The sequence below is a fragment of the Cladophialophora yegresii genome, assembly GCF_000585515.1.
Source record: "Cladophialophora yegresii CBS 114405 chromosome Unknown aczIN-supercont1.2, whole genome shotgun sequence".
NCBI classification, from domain to species: domain Eukaryota; kingdom Fungi; phylum Ascomycota; class Eurotiomycetes; order Chaetothyriales; family Herpotrichiellaceae; genus Cladophialophora; species Cladophialophora yegresii.
Window position 1 is genome coordinate 1,772,070 of NW_006913046.1, and position 22,699 is coordinate 1,794,768.

The 22,699-nt window shown below is 55.0% G+C and overlaps 8 protein-coding genes across 8 annotated transcripts; 4 read left to right on the plus strand and 4 right to left on the minus strand.

Moving 5' to 3' along the window:
• Positions 1–76: 76 nt before the first annotated feature.
• Positions 77–950, plus strand: A1O7_02558 (uncharacterized protein; the record flags this gene model as incomplete). The annotated part of the gene is made up of 2 exons (XM_007756589.1): positions 77–344; positions 406–950. The coding sequence occupies 2 exons, from the start codon at positions 77–79 to the stop codon at positions 948–950; spliced, it is 813 nt and encodes a 270-aa protein (XP_007754779.1).
• A 1,266-nt stretch (positions 951–2,216) lies between these two features.
• Positions 2,217–5,320, minus strand: A1O7_02559 (alpha-glucosidase; the record flags this gene model as incomplete). Its single annotated transcript, XM_007756590.1, has 2 exons — positions 2,217–3,130; positions 3,211–5,320. The coding sequence occupies 2 exons, from the start codon at positions 5,318–5,320 to the stop codon at positions 2,217–2,219; spliced, it is 3,024 nt and encodes a 1,007-aa protein (XP_007754780.1).
• Positions 5,321–6,866: 1,546 nt separating this feature from the next.
• A1O7_02560 (CAMK/CAMKL/KIN4 protein kinase) lies at positions 6,867–10,420 on the minus strand (the record flags this gene model as incomplete). The annotated part of the gene is made up of 4 exons (XM_007756591.1): positions 6,867–8,422; positions 8,473–8,767; positions 8,820–10,229; positions 10,301–10,420. 4 exons carry the CDS (start codon positions 10,418–10,420, stop codon positions 6,867–6,869), a joined length of 3,381 nt encoding a protein of 1,126 aa, XP_007754781.1.
• Positions 10,421–12,687: 2,267 nt separating this feature from the next.
• Positions 12,688–14,312, minus strand: A1O7_02561 (uncharacterized protein; the record flags this gene model as incomplete). The annotated part of the gene is made up of 2 exons (XM_007756592.1): positions 12,688–13,616; positions 13,670–14,312. The coding sequence occupies 2 exons, from the start codon at positions 14,310–14,312 to the stop codon at positions 12,688–12,690; spliced, it is 1,572 nt and encodes a 523-aa protein (XP_007754782.1).
• A 756-nt stretch (positions 14,313–15,068) lies between these two features.
• A1O7_02562 (acyl-CoA dehydrogenase) lies at positions 15,069–16,479 on the plus strand (the record flags this gene model as incomplete). The annotated part of the gene is made up of 2 exons (XM_007756593.1): positions 15,069–15,704; positions 15,772–16,479. 2 exons carry the CDS (start codon positions 15,069–15,071, stop codon positions 16,477–16,479), a joined length of 1,344 nt encoding a protein of 447 aa, XP_007754783.1.
• A 358-nt stretch (positions 16,480–16,837) lies between these two features.
• A1O7_02563 (uncharacterized protein) lies at positions 16,838–18,521 on the plus strand (the record flags this gene model as incomplete). Its single annotated transcript, XM_007756594.1, has 2 exons — positions 16,838–17,730; positions 17,780–18,521. 2 exons carry the CDS (start codon positions 16,838–16,840, stop codon positions 18,519–18,521), a joined length of 1,635 nt encoding a protein of 544 aa, XP_007754784.1.
• Positions 18,522–18,555: 34 nt separating this feature from the next.
• On the minus strand, positions 18,556–19,566 carry A1O7_02564 (uncharacterized protein; the record flags this gene model as incomplete). The annotated part of the gene is made up of 3 exons (XM_007756595.1): positions 18,556–19,154; positions 19,265–19,404; positions 19,469–19,566. The coding sequence occupies 3 exons, from the start codon at positions 19,564–19,566 to the stop codon at positions 18,556–18,558; spliced, it is 837 nt and encodes a 278-aa protein (XP_007754785.1).
• A 580-nt stretch (positions 19,567–20,146) lies between these two features.
• Positions 20,147–21,927, plus strand: A1O7_02565 (uncharacterized protein; the record flags this gene model as incomplete). The annotated part of the gene is made up of 2 exons (XM_007756596.1): positions 20,147–20,254; positions 20,311–21,927. 2 exons carry the CDS (start codon positions 20,147–20,149, stop codon positions 21,925–21,927), a joined length of 1,725 nt encoding a protein of 574 aa, XP_007754786.1.
• Between the last annotated feature and the right edge of the window lie 772 nt (positions 21,928–22,699).

Genomic DNA, 22,699 nt, shown 5'->3' on the forward strand with positions numbered 1-22,699 from the left:
GCCCCGCCTTGTGAACCAGCGAATGGCTGCCCTGAAGAAGGATCCCCACCAGCGTCACTCATTCTTCAGTACTGTAATGCTCGATGAGGAGGAGGACGCCTCCGGGAAGAGTGACGAGACAATGCGTGACGGGACGCCCACCCCAGGTCAGAAAGAGGCGAGGGACAAGAAGAAGAAAAAGTCGAAAAACAAGGACAAGGAGAGCAGAGAGGATGGAGGCAAAACCAAAGTGTCAAAGAAGACCCATACGCAAGTGGAAGAAGACCTGCGCAAGGAGAAGAAGAAGAAGGTCAAGGAGGCGATGGAACAGCAGACAGCACGGGCCATTGAGGGAATGCATGCTGGTATATGAGCATCTCCATCTTAGTCGAGATCAAGATCACTCAGCTAACTCGGATTTTGCAGCCGCCGCCGACGAATCTCGAAAGCGGAAACGCGATGAGGACGGGGCAGAGGCCTTCAAACGCCGCGTCGAAGTCGAAGCCAATGCTGTCAAACGACTGCGAGAATCTCTTCCCATCTTCCGCCTGGAACGCGTTGCCCACGCCCTGGAACGGGACGAAGGTAGCCAGCCAACGGAGATGGCTGTGCTGCTCACTGCTGCAAGGGAGACTATCATCGATCTGGCCAGAGCGCAACTCCTTCAGATGGAGCAGATGTCAAACGTCGTGGAAAAAGAGATGCTGGATATTGTCAGAGCTCAGCGGACGAGATTGGACGAGTTGGAGGGACGAAAGGATGCCGGAGGGCTGGCTCCTGCGCCTGAGACCGCAGCCATCGCCAAGCCCAGAGGAAAAGAAGCAGAAGCCCTCGACGACACGTCTTCAGCTGATTCAGATGACAGCAGCGATGATGACGATGTCGAGGTTGTCGAAATGCCCAAGCAATTCGCCGCCAGGGGAGTTACCACAAAAGCACCAAACACCCAGGGACCTTGCTCAACCCAGTGAACAGGGGCATCATTGACATCTTACGATGCGTGGTTGAGGAGCTCTGGCGCTGAGGTTTCGAGATGGTGGTTGAAGTAACCTCTAGAGAGTTCAGCATATGCAGAGCAGAGATAATCGCATTACTCGCCTTAACTCAGACCGAAAGAAAAATAGCGCACAACAACCCAGGGTTTGATAGCAGGCGCGAGATGTTACTGGTAGGATTGGCTGCGCCTGTCACGATATTCATGATTGAGGAAGGTCCGGGCATAGTGCAGGGTCGAGCTGAAGCTAACTGAATGGTTACTACATCAAGAGGAACTCTCTCTGGGCAATATTGCAGGGTCCAGGGCATACCGAGGACGATAGGGAAATCTGCCACGAACAAATTCCTCTGGCATTGAAGCTCGGCTTCCTGCTTTTCCTCTGACCGGCTCAGCACATGGTGATTCCAGGGTGCTGGGTCCCTCCATAATACATATCAACTAGTTTGCCCATCGGTGGGTGACATGTTTCCTACAACCTCACGCGTGCATATCGCTTCGACCTCTGCCCCTCACATGCTTGCCATGCTCTGCTGATTCTCTCACGGCATTCCTCTTCTTCCGGGCTTCGACCAGCACACGGCCTCTCTGGGCCCGCTTTTTCCAGAATGCAGAATGCAGAATGCAGAATGCAGAATGCAGACTGCTCGGATCGACTTAAGTACCCGGCCACCGATCCGGTATTTTATATAATGAGAGGACCCCGTCAGATCTGCGCCAGACTGCATGACGATCGAAATTGAATAGAGCCTGAGTAGCGCTTGGGGACGTGGAATTTGAATCTAGAATCTGGACTGTTCGTGCCCGATCTGCCGTGTGTGATGCGTGCTACAGTAATTATGCGAACGGCGCATAATTGAACGGGTGTCCTCGTCACTACAGCTGCTCCTGTCTCGGGGTAATTACAGTAAGAGAGTGTTAGCATTAATAGGGACAGGGGGGTGCAAATTGTAATCTTCTACCGGTTACCTCAGGCAAGCTGGGTGTTGTTGCTGGCAAACTTGAAACTCGGCATACAGATACTGTAGCTACGGTCCCGACTACATATGCTGAATTGGGTAGAGGATTAAAGGTGCAGATCACACACTGTATAATATGAAACGGATACTTGACGCAGATTATGCTGTTGACGGCCCCTTCCGTCGTCTCTAGCCGGTTTCCATGATTCATTATTGATCTTCGGCAGAGCGTATCGTCTCGGTCAAAGTGGTTGTAATTCTACCTATGTAGGGAAGGCCATTCCTCACGCGGACAGAGTCCAGTTCCCACCCCATGCCTTGCCTCCCAGCACGTTTGCAAGATTCGTAATGCTGAATGTCTTGGCCGCCGAGTTGTACGTGCCATTGCCCACGTTCCGGCCATTGATAGTAACTCCATTGTCCGAGGGAGCACTCTGGACGCCTAAAAACGTGACGTTCGCCAAGGGCAGATCTAGACCCGTGAAGTTCCCGGACACGACGACTCTTAGACTCAGTGTTCCGTTACTGGCGGGTGAGCAAGTCAGGCTGACTAGCTTGGTCGCGTTGGGTGCAAGAGATTCCCCGTCGTCGAGGTACAACGAGCCAGTGGCGGAGCCGTCAATCCCGGGCGCCACGAGGATTGACCAGGATGTGTCCCTTGCGGCCCGGGTGGTCATGGCCATTTGCTGTGTGGCCAAGATACTCCCGCCTCGGATGAAGACGGGGATATGTCCCAATGGTGCGGCAATTGTGGTGTTCTTGGTATTTGGGGCAGGAATGGGCGATTTGTTGTACCAGTCGTAGTATGTGTCTGTGCCTTCGACGAGGCCTGGGAAGACGCCGCTGACCGATGTGGCACCTTGTGTGAGCACGGGGGTCACCAGGATGGACGGTCCGAGGAAGAATTGTCGATCCGCGTTCGCGAGGGATGCATCGTGGGGGAATTCCCATGCGAGAGCTCTCATGACGGTGTCTCCTCGGGTGTGTGCGTAATAGAACAGCGTGTAGAGATAGGGCAACAGCTGGAAACGGACGTTCATGGCCGTTTTGGTCGCGTCAATGACGCTTGCCCATACGTAGGCCTCTTGAGGATTCGCACTCAGGACGTTGTGATTCCGATAGAATGGGAAGAAGGCTGACAATTGCATCCATCTGTTGCAGAGCTCTTCGTCGGAGTTACCGTTGAAGCCGCACGTGTCTGGAATCATCGTTAGCATCCATGCTGTAAGAGGCTAAGCAGGTGGGTGGATGATCTCCTTTCCGCTGGGGAGCACTTACCGACGCCGAACATAGGTATGCCAAAGAGAGAGAACGACAGGGCTTGCGGAATAGAGAAATACATGTACAAGAACTTGGAGTTGTTGTCGCCACCCCAATGTCCAGCCACGGTCCCACTGCCGGGGAATGTAGAACGGCCAATGATAAATGGTCTCTTGTCCGGAATGGCGGCCAGCAAGCCGGCATACGTTGCTTGAAGAATTTGATGGCCGAAGAGGTTGTGCACGTCGTACTCGACAACGCCATTGTGGTGGGTGGCATTTGGCGAGACGGCGTGGACTGCCAAGTCATGGTTTCCTTGGACGTGGTTGATCACGTATGGGGGATAATTGATGTTGCGGTTGCTCAGACCTGGGGTCGGCGTTGACCGTAGGTAGCTTGTTGACGAAGATGAGGAGGACAATGAGATTGAATCCGTAGCGGTTGCCGTGGCGGTAGTTGTAGGTGTCGCTTGGGCCTGGGACGCCGAGGAAGCAGAAGCGGCCGCTGTTGCATTTGTGATGTTGAAGCCTTCTGGATAATCGTAGACGACGTTTCCAGGCTCGCCAGGGAGTTTGAACGGCGGATGAACGGGGTTAAGGGTGAGGTTACCCGTCCCACAGCTTCCAACGCAGAATGAAGAGACTTCGCTCATATCAATCCATGCACCGTCAATGGGAAGCTTCTGATGGTATGTGACAAGTTGGTTCTTCCACCATGCGTGCGCAGACGGCTGCAGCCAGTCAGGAAAGACGGTGTAGCCTGGCCAGACCGCTCCAATGTATAGCGATCCGTCCGGGTTCAGAAGGAACGAGTTCGTGTCGTTTCCATCATTGAAGGGTGCGTATGCGTCACTCGCATTCGTCGGATCCGGGGCATAGATCGCCGCGTCAATGATTGGCACGTAATGCTGGCCCCTTTCGTGGAGGCGTTGTAAGAAAGCGGTTCCGTCGGAATAGTTGAAGCGAAGAGGGTCATTGTCAAAATCCCGATACTGAAACATGTAATCAATGTCGTTCCAGATGGTCTCGAGAGGAATGCCGAACCGCTCGTAGTTGTTGACAACATCCTCCGTGACAGTCCAGTTCTCGTAGCCCCATCTACATTGGTGGAAACCGAAAGCCCAGTAGCTCTGCAACGCCGGTAGGCCAATGACACTTTGGTACTGCTGTGTCACTTCTGGTTGTGTAGGCCCGGAAAAGAAGTACAGGTCAACGCTGCCTCCCAAGGTCCTCCATGTGACATTCGTAGGATGCAGGAGGACCTCCATGCCATGGGCGTTACGGAAGTACACGCCGTGAGTGGCCGAGGTATAGTTGCCAGTGTCAGTTGTGTTGACCTGTTCCGTCACCAACGTTGTGCTGTTGTCGTCTCCCACCTCGAAATACTTGGTCTGCAAATAAAATGGATGGCTGCCGTAGAGATTCGTGTCGATCGGGTCCCCAACATCGGCGGCATAGATCGTCCTCGTGAAGTTATTGCCGAGTCTCAAGCCGTGAATGACTTCCCCAAGGCCGTACAGGTTGTAGCCCTCATCCTGATGCGTCACCAGCTCAATGAACTGATTCTCAAAGACCAATTTCGTGCCTGTAGTCGAGAAGAGCACATCACCGGTGCTGTTGCGAGTCACGTTGAATCCGAATCCGGTTCTCGGTGAATTCGTCCAAGAGAATGTCAGGTCGCTTGTGGTCATGGAACCCCTGCCTTGAGTCGCCGCTGGAACGTAATCTGTCGACAAAAGATACCAGCTCTGGTTCTGGTATGTGATGTGGGAAGGTCGAATGTTGACGTGAAGCCGGGCGGAGGTTTGATACTCCACTGTCAAATCCAGGTCGCGGACATCGGTGCCATAGACGTTGCACGCACTCCCATTCAAAGTCAATTGAGCTGTTAAGCCGGTTGAAGAAGACCTCACGCCTGTGGCAGTATAGCCGGGGCATTTCAATTGGGCATTCGGCGCCGACGGATCATCAATGTTTGGTAGAAGGGTGACCCCGTTGTCCGCTTCTGACGGGACCGTGAACTGTGCCGCAACTGCGGTCGAGGTTGATGCCCGAGATGCTGTTGTTGATGACTGGGCTACGGCAAGACAAGGAGCAAGGAGCAAGCTGGAAAGAAGAGACGACCTCATATTGTTCTGGTAGTATGAGCAGTATCGCTCTACAAGCGGCGACTGTTGAAGGAGTGGTTCGAGCCTAAGGCACGAAGTGTAAGGCTTGAGGCATGCGAAAGTTATGTGCGATGATGACGGGCGGTTAATCAGAAAAGCTGCTTGTCGCTTCCGTGGCTGCTGAGGGATATAGGCCACACAGGAATAAAGTAGCGTGGGTGGATTCAGCAAAGAATGATGACCACTTGGGTACACTTACCGGGAGAGACCGAATGCATTCCTGCACAGACCCCACGCCATGGATATGAAAATCGCCATGTAGATCCACCTCATCATCTGCCTCCGAAGCGAGCGGGCAGGGGAAGGCCTCATCAGTGGTTCTTTCATTGCACCTGCTGCAACCTTCGAGAAGGACTAGCGAGAGGGGAAGAGGTTGTGGAAGATGCCGTGGAGCTGATCAAAGCCGGTTCGGGCAGCTTCAAGCGCTGGCTGCAGCGTGTGTGGAGCGGCGCACTCGCCTTGGACAGGTTGCCTGCGCTGGATGTTGGCTTTCTTCGTCGAATGGCGCTGAGGTAGCAGTAGCAGTCGTGGTCGCATGCATATTGCGGGGAAGGCCAAGGTCGAGGGAAATCGAGCGGAGGATGGCGAAGACTGAGGCGGGAGTCAGGAACACCACCAGGAGGGCCTAAATGCATTACAACAGGTTCGTTCTGCCCCTGGCGACTATGTGATAGTCAGGGCGACATTGAGCTCTTTTCTCTTTTGCACATTGCCAAAGTCGACGGGACTGTAATTCAGGAACCCGCGGGTATTGAGGTGTAGACACAAGCTTGGGCAGAAACCGCCTCCACAAAGCTTAGCCTGTTGTCAAGGAGGTGCCACGGTGCTGACTGTACACCTAGCTTACCTTAACGAGGGCACGCGACGTGACGTGGTTGGCAACGCGGGGCGATGAGCGCTGGGTACGAGTCACTTGTACTGGCATCATCAGCAACATGGAGATTTGCCGAGAGATGGTGCGGTCGATCCTCCTTACCGCCTGCGCCGGAATTCTGCTTCGTAGTTTCAATCCTTTCTGGAGAAACAACATACAACGCTATGTAGGGGGTATCCATCTTCCGATTGCCCATCCCACGCTTGATTTACAAGCAGTCAATCCCGGCAAAACACAAGCTCAACTCAAGCTGCGAGCTCCAAGGCTCGAGCAGCAGGCCGGACTCGACCGTATCCGACCTCTCGCGCGTGCAAGACTTTCCACCGTACAAGGAACGCCGGCAGCTGTTGACATGAACCTGGCCTCTCTTTGCTCCGGCACGTCCAATACCACTCCCAATTACAAGGCCGTTCCTGAATCTGCCCAATCTCGGCAAAGACTGGTCAAGGTATGCTGGAAGTAGAGGTCCCGCCGAAAACAGCGGTCCTTAGGATTGAATAAGCTGAGACCCGATTCCCGCCCACGATTAATCACTACAAGAAGAACCGATATCCATCCTCTGACGAAGCGTGAAGGTGCGGCCGAGTGATTTTCTGCCCAGATCTGAAGAGATGCTGACTTGTTCCACCTGCTTCAACGATAATCACCATCGGTAGGAGCACGGCGGCGGCGGAAGAAATCCTGCACCTTCTTGACCGCTCCCGACCTGCCGCTGTGGTGCGTAGGCCCTTGCTCTTGATCGTATGCTTCCGTAAACTTGCGGTTGTTTTTGACCAGCACCCCTCGACCCTGACGACCTTGTTGCATGGACGGTCTGCCGGCTGGCTGGGCGACTTCTGGATACGCCATCATTTGTGCCATAGGCTCACTTCGTTGGCGCGAATGTGCATTCTGTCCTTGCGGGTTGTAGACGGCAGTCCCACCATACACATCACTAGACACTGGAGATCCAACAGGTTCTGTTGCCGGGTAGTGTTGTGCCTGCGGAGGTCGAGAGAAGTTGTTGTACTTCATGGGCCGCGATCCATCATACTGACCGTCGGTGTTGGACACTTGCAAGTCCACGTGTTCTTGTCCAACGGGCGGTCGATTCAACGTCTGCTGAGCAAATTGATCAGCCTGAGGAGTTCCTGGCTTGGAAGAATATTCCTCCCTCCCGCCTCCCATGAGACCCTTGAGTGACATGGAGTTAGGAATCAATGAAAATCGTCGTACCGGCTTCTCCGTCTGGTTTTCCATGTCCGTGCTCCTCTTCCTGCCTAGTCCGAACGAGAAAGATCGCTTGGACTCCGTCGACAGCCGGGGTTGCGCATCTGAAGGCCACTCTTTCATGCTGGTTGGCGGATATTTTCGTCCATTCTTTTGTCGCTCTGGGTCTTTCTTGACGACCGAGTTGGATCGACCAAACAAGCGCTCCCCGAGACCACTCAACGTGCTCGATCGCCGATGGTGTGCAGCCTTTGGTGGCTGTTGGGACTCGACCGGTGGTGGCATGGGTGTCGTCATCGGTTGGCCAATCGAGTTCTGAGCACCTGACTGTGGGATGGGACCGGATATGTTGTAGCCTCGAGAAGTCTTGGTCGGCTGCGTAACACGGCCCTGGACGTTGGTGGCAGCAACCGTAGGAGCAACTGGCTGACCATACGAACCCCGACTAGGGAGGCGAAGATCAGACCGAGTGTTGGTGGGGCCAGTGGCCGATGTCAATGAGCCCTGAGTGCTTGGCCTAGTCACGTATTGACCACCGTGGCTTATCGTCATGGGAGCCTGGCCAAATGCGCTGGTAGAGTCCGACACTGACCTAGGGATATCTCGAGCGGGGCGAACAGGAGGCTGCATCTTCTGCTGGGTGGATGCGCGCTCTCGGGTTCCGAGTGGAGGATCCTGCGGTAACGGTTTGGACAAGGAGCTCTGTTGCGCAGATGCAACAACCTGGGGAGCTTCCTGGCTGCGGCTGATTGTCGGCTCCAATCCGGCTGCCGTTTGTCCACGAGTTGTATGTGTCTGTGGGGGCACGTATTCAGGTTGAAGTGTATGACGGGTCCGTCGCGAACCGTTGGAATCCTCGTCAGTTTCATGGTGTAGGCCTTCTGGCGCGTGTGCAAGAGCGCCGGGAGAAAGGCGGCCAGGTTTTGTGGGCACCTCACGAACTGATGCGCTTCTGTTGACAGTCGGTCGGTCTTCATCATCTATGATCAGTCAGAACAAACTCTCTGTCTTAATGCAGGAAGTGTCTTACCAGCAAGAACCGTAGTGTTGGCAATCTCAGCGACATTCGTAGTACTGCTAGTAATATGAGATACCACATGGTGATATTCGCTGAGCCAGCTGTGACGGGCGACCTCGAACAAATCGGCACGCTTGCGTGGATCTGGCACCAGGATGCGGCGAAGCAGATCTCGTGCATGAGGAGTGACATATTCTGGGAATGTCAAGGGCGTGGTGGTGATGTACTTGTACAGCAGATTTATGTTATCCCCTTCCGGATTCGCTGGATCGTCATCGAAAGGCAGGTATCCAGCTAACATGGCGTACTGCGGCTTGTGAGCATTGCAAAAGGGCACTTGCGCGGTGCGAACCACTTACCAGAATGACTCCGCAACTCCAGACGTCGACCTTTCTGCCCGTGTAGAGGGAGTCACTAACTACCAATTCAGGAGCAGCGTAGCATGGGCTCCCGCAGCTGGTCTGCATCAAATCCCCTCTTCTAATGCCACGCGCATCAAGTCGGTCAAGCTTGAACTTTCGGACAAACTCTTTGTTGGTCAGGTTGTACTCGATCTCATCCGACAGCTCGTCCTTAGGATCGAAGGTGTTGGCGAACCCAAAATCAGTAATAATGATGTTCCGATTCTGATCCAGAAGAAGGTTTTCCAGTTTCAAATCTCGGTGGACAATGCCTTTCTTGTGCAAGTAGCCGACACCCGAGACAAGCTGGGCGAACAATCTTCTTGCAGCAGGGTCTTTGAGATAGCGGTGGTTGAGAATGTAGTCGAACAGTTCTCCACCAGAGGCGTATTCCAGGATGATGCCAATGTGTCGGTCGGTCTCGACCATCTCATGCAGTCGAACAATGTTGGGATGCGCTAGGTCTCGCAGGATCGAGATTTCGCGATAGATTTTGGGCAGTCTGGTAGGGTTCGATGCCACGGTTTCTCTTCTAATGAGCTTGATAGCCACCTGCGAACTACCATCCTTCTTCCAACCCAGCTTGACCTTGCCGAATTCACCTTCACCGAGGGTCTGTCCAAGCACATAATCACCGAATTGAACATCCTTTCTTCGGGATGACTTGGAGTAGTCCTGGCGACGCGCCGGACCTGGCGGAGGAAGCAGATCGTCATTGAGTTCTGGGACATTGTGGGGATCAGAGCCTATCGGCGCAGGCTGAGACTCAGCGATTCTCTCCTGGGCTCTCTCGATATCTTCTTGAGGGTCAGATACGACAACTCTGTTGATGACATCGCTGTACTCTCGCGCCAGTGAGGCGGGGTGCTTAGAGGGCAGCATGGTTGTCTCAGATCGGCTCTGAGTAGGCGCGGTGTGTCCACCTCGTTCTCTCGTGCTGGCAGCGCGGTGTGGACCTTCGGGACTTGCAGGACCCTTTCTCCGGCTACGCGCAGCAGATGCGGCAGCTGTAGCTGTATCGTCCCGCGGCCTATCTCGTGTTTCTTCCTGGTAATCTCCGACGCGATTTTGAACCCGACCAGCCTGCGATTCTGGCGCATTTTGTCTGGCGTGCCGTGTCGCCGCCACTCTAGCTTCCAATGGAGCCGTCGATGGAGGTACTGGAACATGAGGGGAACCTTGGTGCTGAGAGGTTGTTCGAGCAGGAATGATGGGTGGACCATCGTACTGATCATGAGCGGCAGATTGGTTGCGAATATGATAAGGGAGGCTCGTGGTTTGTGTGTCATAGGCAGAGGTAGCTGCGATAGCGCCTTGCTCCTCTTGAGAGTGATATCCCAGGGCATCGTTGACATGCGAGGAATAGTACTGGTGAGGCAGAATTAGTATTCTCTCTACTCACCGATCTGTCGAAATCGGGTAAAGCGTGGTGAACTCACAGATTGATTGGGGTAATAGCCACGAGTATCTGCGCTACTGTGGCTGTCGTAGTGAAGATCTTCGGGTTGTGAATAGCCAGCAGAAGTCGGGACACGCTGCCGATATTGGCTTGTGGCCATGTCTGTTGACATCTTTCAACCACTGCACACAAAGCAGTGGCCTGAGCCGCACCGCACGATCAGGCCCTCACGACCGGTTTCCGGAACGCTGCAGCACGTTGATGTCGGTACGTGATTGTCTGAATTGTTAGGAATGTTCGGGCGTGGTAGGTTGAAGACTGAAGGGAGTGGCATGTCAGTGGTTTGAGCAGATCTGAGGTCCCGAGCCTGCTCACCAAAATAACAGTCGCCCATTCAAAGACGTGATTTTCTTGGCGCAGAATGTGACCACAGATCTTCACAGGAGTACGCGCTGCGTAAGGCGTAATGGCGAGGATCAGTGCTGAGTCTGGTTGTTGATTGTTGACACCGAGGGAGAGGGCTGCGTGCAGCGTCGGAGAAGCTCGTGTCGAGGAGTGTCCCCAAAGAACAACAAACTCTGGACGAAGGAGTGAGCGCCAACGCCGTGCCCGCGACGTCTGCAATCGAAGGAGAGGAGACTGTTGATCGATCGTCAACAGACAACGGTCAAAATGAGGTAGGACGAAGGAGGAGCCGCAGTCATTATCGCGGACTGGTTGGGCGATGCGGAATCTAGGTGAGGGTGGAATCAAGCGCCTAGCTTGAGGAGGAGACTTGTTGTGACTGGCCGCGGGGACAGTTGTGGCGGTGAGGCAGGGCGATGAGTCGTATACTGTCTAGGGAGTCGAATGATATGCCTGAAAATTCAAGGCGATGTCGTTGGTGGAAGAGGCATGAGAGGTCGCGGTTCGATCGGTGAGGGAGACGACAACGCAGCACAGCACGGTCGGTAACTATTTGGTTAGAGCATCGCCGAGAACTACGCTAAGCTACTAACTCTCCTCTCCTCTCCCCAAAACGGGCCTTCTGCCCTTCGTTGAGGGACCTATATTATTCTATGAGAAATACACCTATGGTACGTGAACACGGGTGGTTTTGTTGACGCTGGCATTGAGGATTTCGCTATCGCCACTCGTCGAACCTGCTTCAAGCAATTCACAACGCAATCGAGGGCATGACTCTGGAACGAGCCTCCACTCAGTCGGCGATGAAAGCTCGGGCACCTGAACCTCTGTTTCTGACATGCAACGCACGGCTAACTGCACGATCTTTGTGCCTTGCAAGGCCCTGTAGCTGCTTTTCAGGTGACCGTTGAACACTCTTCTGGTGTGGTCCGTTCCATGGGGCGCACTGACGGTGGTTGTTTGGTCAGTTTTGTTCTTTGCAATATCTACACCGACACGCAGGGCCTTGCCATGAGCAACACTCTAGGGCGAACAGCGCGGGTACAACAAGACAGGTTGTTGTGCCGAAGACGGCGATCTATTATCGACGCAGCAGCAATCATCAACTCATCATCGATCGTGAAGGATCCGATGGACACGAATCCAGGCACAAGTCCAGCTGAAACTTGGGTATTAGGAAAACCTTAGATCCTCAACTTGGCCTGATTTCCCCTAGCGAAATTTCCTTGCGCGTTGATCGACAAAACGCGATTTGCTGGGGCAATGCAAGTGTCGACGCGCAGCCGAAATAGGTGCCCGCAATCGTGACTCGTGATTTGTTTGGCGGCCATGAGTGGCTCGTGAACCATGCTCTTGACCCTGACACGCTGGGGCTCGTGGGCCGAAGACTCGTGAAAGAGAGCCCGGAACGAACTCCTCTGGGGTATGGACGAATAGGCACGCGCCACACCTGTTGAGCTCCAGTCTTTATTTCGCGGCGTGCGTTCCCTTGAGCCTCGAGATCAGCGCATGTGAACGTCGGATGCTGCGGCCTTCTCCATGTCTTGCATGCTGCAGAAGCGGCTCGCGCAGCATCGGTCCAGATGCGGATCTTGTGACAAGGCTTTCATGGCTTGACAGCAAAGGCGTTAAACAGCTGGTAAATTGTTTCAATAGCCCACGATCCCCATGGTTTTCCAGAGACAGCCACGGCACATCAGCAAATCAACTCAATTATTATTGCTCGAGTTTGGGCACCCGGTCCGCGTTTCAGCCGCGGGAACCGAAGAATGTCGTGCAGCGAGGATGCATGGTCCATGCCTATTCCGGGAAGAGGAATCGAAGCCCTGAGTTGTCGAATCGCGGACATGTGGAAGCTTGTCATGGTTTCATCAATTGCTGTACGCGCGTGAACACTACTGTCTTGTTCCATCCAGCTTCATACCGCTGCGCAGTACGGAGGTTGCGCTCGAAAACATCCCAAATCATCCTGTCCGTGACGATTCACATCTCGTGGGAGATATCCCAAGACCGGCTAAATGGTCATCGCTTCTCGCGCACATTATGTCCCTGTAACGTCGATCCCATGGGTTCACCAACTCCCGAAGGGTACGACGGTGGCGCATTTGCAGCATTGCCATAACTCTCCACACCATAACCTGGCGGGGCTGCACCAGCCTGCGAAGCTCCTCCGTACATGTCGGAGGAGTAATAATCGTTCTTCTTCCGATCGGCCCCGATTGCTTCAGCCGGAACGACACCTCCGTCTCCCGAGCCGACGACGAGTTGTTGTCCGTTTGGCATTCGGCCTACCACCATACCCTTGGCCACAGACTTGATCACAGCTCGGCGCGATACACCCATTGCATCAATGTAGACAAGACCGACATTCTTGACACCGCCAGCTAGGCCATGCGCAACGTTACCCGCCTCTTTACCGTACTTGTGACCGACGACATTGGTCGCCGCCGCTGAACCGGAGGCCAACAAATTCCGCCCCGCCTGGTCGATGCCGTCGGCGATGGTGGAGAAAGCAATCATGGATTTGTTCAGAATGCCAGGGGTGTAATCTTTCCCAGGCTCCCGCTTGGATTTCTCTCCTTTTCGAGCAAGGGATGCGCCAAAATTCTGCGCGTATCTGCCCAGCTGGCCAACAGTCTTAGCACTGAGGCCGACAGCGCCCTGGGTGAAAGCGTGGATCTGACGAATGCGAGCGTGAGTCGCCGGCGTGAAAGTCATCGGCTTCGGATTCGGTTGCGTGCTCTTTTGGAATGAGTCTGCCCCCGATGCCAGCTTGTTCGCCAGGAAGGTCGATCCAGTGACGATCAGTCTCGAGGCAGTCGCAGAGGTTTGCACCACCCTGGATTTTGCGTATGCAGGGTGTTTCGCCATAGCCAGGTACTCCTCAGACACGTTGTCTACTCGAATCTGGTTCCCTTGTCCCTCCATAGGAAGTTGGATTTGGACAGGTGCTACATACTCGGTCAGCGCGTACTAGAAACTAGAAATCGAGGCAAGCACTCACTCTTTGATCCTGGCTTCACGTTTGCTCCTTCGACCACGGCATAGTTGTCCTGCAGCTCGCCGATGACGCTCCCATTCTCCTCGTCGATAAGCACAATCTGGCCATGTTGCCCAGTCCGATCTTTTTCAGGTTTTGGAGTTCCAACATAGCCCTCCCCCGGCCGATAACTGCTAGGGTCATACCGCTCAAAGCCAGGGGGCATGCTTTTGACCCGCTCGAGGAATGATGTGCACTGGGCAAGGATGGTCTCGAAGGTATCTACCTCCTCTTGAGTCACCTTGCCCGGTCCGCTGCCGATCGAGGGAAACTGGATACGGATGAAGGCGTCAGCATCCGGACCCAAATCCCAGCGCGGAATGAGATAACTGCTCGGAGGCTTATGGTAGACCTGGGTGGTCGCTGGCAGTGGGAGGTCGACTTCTGGAGGCAGATGGAGGTGCAGATAGAAGTCTTCTTCCGGCGCATGACTGGTCGGTTCGGCTGAAGATAGGTCGGCAAACGGTGACGCTGTCGGCACCATCAGTAGCGACATCGTCTGTGGTCCCGACGTGGTGATAGGATGCTCTTCTCCATTTTGAACTGCAAATGCAGAAATGTTGTTGACACTGTATAGAACCTGTGGTTCAGAGTGGCCGGCTGACATGGTCGCAAGACGCTAGTGAGGCGGCTTTGAGACTTTGAGAACAACAGTTTATCGTAGAGGGTACAAACAAAACCCGTTGACGTAGGGGAGATGAGATGCCTGAACAACTTCACAACAACAGACAGGATGAGAGGAACAGACCTTGGATTGATTCACGGCGGCTACAGCAAGTTTCCTAATATACTCATGACACCTGGCGCTGGGCAGCATCCTCATCGCCAATTGAATTGGATGATCGCATCGAAAAGCGGGCGGCAAAGCAGCTGAACGATCCTTGCGTCAGAGGCACAGCCACAGTGTGGTCGCCAGCCACAGATGCACCAGCCACAATACACAGAGTCCAGACCCCTGGAGAAAAGGCACTGCGTGCTGTGGGACGAGTACTGTGGGAAGACGCCACAGAGGAAATGGATTGGCACTGCTCTCACCAGACCGCGGACATGATCTCACGCGAGTTTGTTCTTCAGCCAGGAGCCAATGAAGAGTGGAAAGACTTCCGTCCTAGGCATGGCGGCGCTGCAAGATAGGATCCGAAAGCCTTGAATAGCCGCTTTCCCCCGGGTGTCCTTGGGTGAGCCGAGCGCCGAGGGACTCTTCGAAGCATTTGCTTCGGACAACACGATTGTTTTTCACCACTGCGCCCATGTTCGCCGAACATTGACCTTATGAGCCTTGGTCTTCGTACGCGACCTCTATATACATACAGCTCCTCAACTATTGGCACATTCCAGGCTCATCCCACCCCAAACACACAACATGGCTTCGTTTCAGAGAACGCTGCGACCTCTTACCAAAGCAACAAGTCTTGTTTCTTCCACAGCTCCCGCGACTCGGTCTATACCTCGAAGAAGTCTGTTACCGAAGCGATCGCTTGCTACCACATCAAGACGACGCTATGCCGAACCCTACATGCCCGACGACGTCGACACGGACTCTCTTTCTCCCACACCCATCACCCACTTTTCAGAGACAGAGCGCATGTTAGCAGAGTCGGTGTCAAAATGGGCCAATGAAGAGGTTGCTCCCAAAGTGCGAGAAATGGACGAGAAGGAAGAGATGGATCCCTCTGTGGTCGAGCAAATGTTCGAGCAAGGTCTCATGGCGTTTGAGATCCCCGAAGAGTATGGAGGCGCCGGCATGAACTTCACCGCTGCCATTGTTGGCATTGAAGAGATTGCAAGAGTAGATCCCTCCGTCTCGGTGATGTGTGATGTGCACAATACACTGGTGGTGACGGCGATTCTCAAGTATGGCACGGAAGCATCTAAGAAGATGTGGCTGCCCAAGCTTGCCACTAACACCGTGGGTGCTTTCTGTCTATCTGAGCCGGCGTCGGGATCAGATGCCTTTGCACTGAAGACGAAGGCAGAGAAGACAGAGCATGGATACAAGGTATGTTGATCCTAAAGCTGACAGCCCTGGGGTCGACTAGTCTCGTATATGCTTACAGGGCCATCAGATCAACGGCTCCAAGATGTGGATCACGAACTCCATGGAGGCTGATTTCTTCCTTGTTTTCGCAAACCTTAACCCCGAAGCCGGCTACAAGGGCATTTCGGCCTTTGTTGTCACCAAGGACATGAAGGGCTTCAGCATTGCCAAGAAGGAAAAGAAGCTTGGGATCCGTGCCTCGAGCACGTGTGTCCTCAACTTCGACGACGTCGAGATACCCAAAGAGAATCTTCTTGGGAAAGAAGGCCACGGGTACAAGTACGCAATTGGGCTTCTGAACGAAGGGCGGATCGGCATCGGCGCTCAGATGACAGGCCTTGCCCTGGGAGCCTGGGAGAATGCGGCCAAGTACGTGTGGAATGATCGAAAGCAGTTTGGCAAGCTGGTCGGTGAGTTCCAGGGCATGCAGCACCAGATGGCCCAAGCGTACACCGAGATCGCTGCCGCGCGGGCGCTGGTCTATAATGCGGCCCGCAAGAAGGAAGCAGGCGAAGACTTTGTCACGGATGCGGCCATGGCCAAACTGTACGCCAGCCAAGTGGCGGGGCGAGTAAGCGGACTCGCGGTCGAGTGGATGGGTGGCATGGGTTTCGTACGAGAGGGCGTTGCTGAGAAGATGTTCCGAGACAGCAAGATTGGGGCTATTTACGAAGGCACCAGCAACATCCAGCTCACAACCATAGCGAAGGCGCTGCAGAAGAAGTACACATCGTGAGATTGTACGAGGCGGCCATGTATAGTTCGGAAAGCTACCATGGAGGTAGCCTGTATCTTAAGCCGGTGGTACGGAAGATACTCCTTCTGCACCTCCCGGAGCTTAAAGGCAGCCCGAAACGCCATCCGGTATAGGCTGTTACCAGATTGGCTGCAAGCGCTCTTGGCTGTTTAGTCAGAGCGTCGTCGAAGATACAGTAGATGCATGGGTGATGCTCGACCACATTTGCCACAGGGGCATTGAGGTGGTAAATTTATATGCGGGCCATGTTCATTTCATGTTCAATGCGGCCGCTCGACCGCCAGACTTCATCTTCACTCGGCCGTCACCTCTCTCCTTTGCACCACCATTGCCCACCATGGAGCTAGACATGCCAGACCAAGCCGACCGGGCTCCTCAGGCCTGCGTCTCATGTCGTCGACAGAAGCGCAAGTGCGACAAGCTGCTGCCCAGCTGCTCGCTGTGCAGCCGCATGTCCCGCGCCTGCGACTATTCCGAAGTCACCGCCAACCCTACCTTTGAAGACTTCGCGACCATGAGGCAGAAGATCGCAGACCTGGAGGCCCGGCTGGAGGGGCGCCGGTCTGAAAGTTGGCATGGACCCATGCGCTCCGTTAGCAGGAGCCCGGCCAGCTGCATCGACCATAGCGACCGCAATGCCACGTTCCCTGCAGCCTTCTTTCTCGATGGCGAGGTGTTCAGGGACGCCCAGATGGTGGTGCCCAAACCCACCATGCCCGTGCCTCCAGAAGTCGTGGCCACGGTGGGAGTCTCAATACTCGATATCCAGGATGTCGTGGATCGATACTTTGCCAACGTCCAGGTCTGGCTGCCTTTTATTTCCAAAAAGCGCATGCAGTTGAACCTGGCCAACCCTGGAATGGAACTTACCCTTGACCTGGCACTTCTGCTGCTCTCGATGAAGCTGATCCTACAGGTGCCGCAAGGTGGTCCGCATGCTGCTCGATCGCCCCTTTACAGTCTGACGAAGAGCTATTTCAACATGGTGGACTCTTTCGGTGTGGTCTCACTGCAAGTGCTCCAAGCCGACCTCTTGATCGCCGCATACGAGATCGGTCACGGCATATACCCAGCGGCATATCTGACCACTGGACACTGCGCCCGACTGGGTCATATTCTCGGCATCAACGACCGAAAGAATGCACCTCAATTGCTTAGAAGAAAGCCAGGAGCGTGGGCCGAACTCGAAGAGATGAAGCGGGTTTGGTGGACGGTAATGCTGCTCGACCGGTATGTCCCAGGCCCTTCAGTACACGACCGATGGACTAAGCAAAGTTAGTTATGTCAATCTTGGCTCGCGCGGCCATCCTCTGGCGACCGACGATCCTGTCCGGAACGAAACCCTGCCTGCGGACGATGGCATGTGGGATGAAGGCGAACTCAGCACCAGTGAACCGCTGTACGTCTCGACACCGACAAATGTGAGAGCCAGCCCGTTCGCACGCACATGCCAGGCGACACATCTACTCGGGCGACTCATCCGCCTGCTGAACGACCGAGTCCTCGATGCCTCCATGCGATTCTCCGAAGCCATCCAACTGCACCGCACCCTTCAAGCATTGGCCAATCTTCTTCCCAATGATGTCGCGCGGGCGCCAGAGCGGTATGGGACGCCTCTGGCGATCTGTTACAGCAGCCTCATGCACCTCTGCGATCCTTTCGCCTGTACAGAGTCAAACCACGGCCAGCACACAGTGGAAGAGACCGAGATGCAGACCATCGCCATTGCCGGCTTGAAAACATTGGCAGCTGACGTCCTGCGATTCAGCGAGCTATTCCACATCAGCATGCTGGCGAACCCAGCTGCGAGCAGCCCGCTGGTGGGAGACTGTCTGTATTTCGCAGCCTCGATCTATGCCTGGCTCGCCAACGAGACGGGGTCGAAACCAATGGCAGATGCATACCATTCGCTCAGGAGAGTGCTAGAGACGATGGGCACGCGGTGGGCTGTCGCGCATGAATATCTCGCCCTGCTCAACACAAGCAAAGAAACACTGTATGCTGACTCGGTGCTCATTTGAGAACGCAAAGAAACCCACAGGCCAGTCAAAGTTATCACCCCTTTTTGACCCACCTCGCTGGATGCCACCACACGAGGACGTACACAGCTACCACTATAGGCAAGAACTCGAGACACCCAAAGAACACCTCATGCGTGGACAAATACTCCAGGAGTCCTTCGGCAGTCTCGGCCAGCCGAAAACACGTCCGCAGGTATACCGCGACAGTAGCCACCATGACCGCAGCCGAAAAGACCTGCAAATCCGTCCCCATAGCCTTCCTGGCCCGGTACACCAAGACGCAGAAACAAAGGACAAAGACGGCGAACGAAAAGACCTGAAATGCCAAACCTGCGAGAAGGACGTTGTTCGGCGTGTCCGGATCTTTCTGGTCGGAATAGGCCCTCCCCACCAAGGCTGCACCGGTGATCTGCACCACCGTGGCCACGACATCACAGACGATGAACACCCAGAGTATGACCCTCGGTGAGAGCGGCGCGTACTTCCTGCCCACCACGCCGATCATGACCGAAACGATGGTGTATATGGCGGCGGAGAAGAACACTGGCGCAACCACGATGCAGAAATATTGGGCCACAAAATACGACACCGCATAGGGGTTCCTTTGCGAGGCGAGCAATCGAAAGGCATAGCCTGCGCATCATCGTCAGCCTGGACGAGTACCGTCGTGGACAGGATAGACAACACTGGCTCTTTCATGCCAGGATAGTCTCGGCGAGAGAGGAGAAGGGAAGAGGACTGACCGACGATCTCCATGACCAGACCGACGACAACGGTGCTGAAATACCATGTCCGACGGCGGATGAGGAGCCATAAGTGCGCAAGCAGGGCGACGCCGAAGAGGACGACGCCCAGAGTACCCAGTGCCAGCGAGGGGACATATCTAGAGCGGAGCACGAGTATGAGCATCCATGTCCGAAAGCAAAGGCCCTGGACAGTCTCCCTACCCGTATATGATGATGCAGGCGGAGTCACCGGTATCCGGTCGAGGCCAGTTAGGGTCAACATAGCCATAGGTAACGGTGCTGCAGTCGTGGTCCGACATGGTGGGAGTGTTGAGGGAATGTCAGTCTAGAAGAGTGTCTGTCACATCCCCGCTTAGAAGATACCACATAATTCACGCACATTCGCCTTGATATATCTCCGATATAATCTGGGAAGTGCCCAGACCTCATGGCTAGCGCCGTCGATGGTAGTCATCTTTGTATACCGTGCCGAGATCGTCTGGTGCAAGTCTTGACGTACGTCGAGTCGAGGCCGACAGGGGTGAAGGGCGGGGCGGTCGATTATCTCGTGAATGGCCCAAGAACCCCGAATCCTCCATTGTGGTTGGTTCGAAATACGAGGCTGGTTTTCGTGTGATGGCCGAAAATGTTCGGTCCCTTGGAGATTTATACAATGAGATTCTCACGCTCGACGGGTTGGCTGGCTGCTCGCCCTCTTCCAGCTCATGAGGACACGCACATGGTGGCGATCGCCGCCCAACTGACCCAACGTAGTCGGTCATTTCAAGTCTTGGCCACCCCCTTTACGTGTCATTCGAAATCGTGCTTCGACGCCCTCGACGCTTTGTCCCGGTCGCGCCGACATGCCATTACCGCCATGATCCAGCCGAAGACTCGACCATGTCCAAGGATCACGCAGCACAGTACAAGATCCGGAAGGAGGCCTTTGTGTCGAATCTTTCTGGAAGCTCCCTGACCGAGATCAACTTGGTCACCCTCGTCGCCGCTGTCAGTCCCTCGTTGACCAGGAGGAAAGGGAACAGTGGTCGCTAACACTCGCGCAGTCTGCGGTCTTTCTCTGGACGGCCCTGCAAGCCCGACATTCGTTGTTCACGCCATACACGCCCGTTGCCCTGGTGGCCGATTTCCTGCTCAACGTGTGCGCCATTTTATTCGCCATCACACTGTACTCTTCCTCGCCGCTGGCGTTGACCATCTTCCTCATCACGCCGGGGGTAGTGCTCCTTCTTCTCGCGAAGCCACCCGATGGACGAGCCTGGAAGTCGAAGAAACCGACGGGAGCTCAGCCTGGGCCTCGATCTGCCGCCCGTGTCGCCATCGCCGCTCCCACCCAGCCGGGATCCAAGAGACCCGCGCTTGTGGTCCGCCCATTCCTCACGCACTACCGCGGGTCCATGCTTGTGGTGACCTGCCTTGCCATCCTGGCCGTCGACTTCCCCATCTTCCCGCGCCGCTACGCGAAAGTGGAAACATGGGGCACCTCGCTGATGGACCTGGGCGTGGGGTCGTTCGTCTTTTCCGCCGGCGTGGTGTCTGCCCGCGCGGTCGTGCGCGCCGAGTCCGATGACCACCACGCATCACACCCACAGTCTCAATCACCATCACAGTCCGGACACGCGAGGAAGAATAACAACAACTTCGCCGCCCGCTTCGTCAAGGCCCTTCGCCATTCCGTCCCGCTCTTCATCCTCGGCTTGATCCGGCTGTACAGCGTCAAGGGCCTGGACTACGCCGAACACGTGTCGGAATACGGCGTGCATTGGAACTTCTTCTTCACCCTCGCGCTGCTGCCGCCGTTTGTCGAGATCTCCGACACGGCCACCCGTCGCGTGTTCAAGTCGTCCGAGGTATTCGCCCTTGTCTTGACCACTATGTATGAGCTGGTGCTCGACAACACGCGTCTGCTCTCGTACATCCTCATCTCGCCACGCGGGCCGGACCTCCTGTCCAAGAACCGCGAGGGCGTCTTCTCCTTCGCCGGCTATTTGGCCATCTTCCTCTGCGGGAGGGGCGTCGGCGTGCCGCTCGTGCGGTTGAACCTGCAGAGAATACAAAAAGAACAGCAGCAGCAACACCAGCACAGATCAGAGATGGAGATCGGGGCCGAAAGTACGCGCCGAGAACGAATTTCTGTTCTACGAGACCTCATCCTCCGCGCAGTCGCCTACGCGGCGCTCTACGCCCTCTCGACAAACCTTTACACATTCAACCTATCCGTGTCGCGCCGGTTGGCCAACCTCCCCTACGTGCTATGGGTCGTGGCATTCAACACGGCCCAGCTGTCGCTGTTCGGTCTAGTCGAGGCGGTGGGGCCGGCTTTCTCCTACACGCCGCCAACCTTGCCGGACGAGGACGCGCGGCAACAAGACAAGAAGGCGGCTGAGAGCGAGAATGACGGGCAGCGACAGGACGAAAGCGCGGCGGCGCGAACACCAACACCGACTCAAAAGGCCGCTACAAGCACGATCCTACGCGCCTTCAACTCGAACGGACTCGTGACGTTCCTCGTCGCCAATCTCCTGACCGGGCTCGTCAATCTCACTTTCAACACGCTGGATATGCCTCCGGCGCGGGCCATGGTCCTGTTAATCGGATACGCCGTGGCTGTGACGGGCGTGGCGCTGGGATTGGATATGTCCGGCGTGAAGATCAAGCTGTAATATAGAGTACACAGTACTTGGAAGAAGTGTGGCTAGGTGGATCAACTATTGAACTGAGCTTGTCAACCTTGGCTTCACCACCCTAGCTATATCCCCAGCAAAAGGGCCATGCTCCTGCTGCTCGGTTACGCCGTGGTCGTGACGGCCTTGGCGCTGGGGTTGGACGTGTCGGGCGTCAAGATTCAGCTGTGTGATACATACCTCGTAGAGTAGGACATGGAAGATCCCTAAGAAGTTCAGGGGTACGGTAGTACTGGACATGGAAGATACCAAGGACCCAAGTAGCCTAGGTATCTTCACTCGCACGGCGCTATGGTACGGTACGCAACACAGTCTCCTCATATCCTCGAAGTCGTCCAAGGGAAACACGCGATGTAATTAGTCCCCCCGCCGCTCCCGCTCTGCACAGCACAATACAGCCATGCAGGTAACTAGGTGACTGGAGATGCTCTGACTCAGAATATGTAAGTAGAACATGTCTAGTCAAAATACACTAGGTAAGCACAGAGTGATCGTCCCCGCTCACATCTTCTTACATGACCTAATTAGGGAGTGAGCGGTCAGTTCCATTAGACGAGTTAAGGATGGACTGTAATTAGTAGTTGGTAGTTGCGCAGCACCTCGTCGCTGTCCGGTGCCGTTATTCAGGAGCGGATGAGCACAATACCCCTACGGTAGCTCATGCCCAGGTATGTGAGATACCTCGTACGGTAGCTAATCTGGACTGAATGGATGGCCGAGTCCTTGATTCCGGAGAAATACTCTGTATACC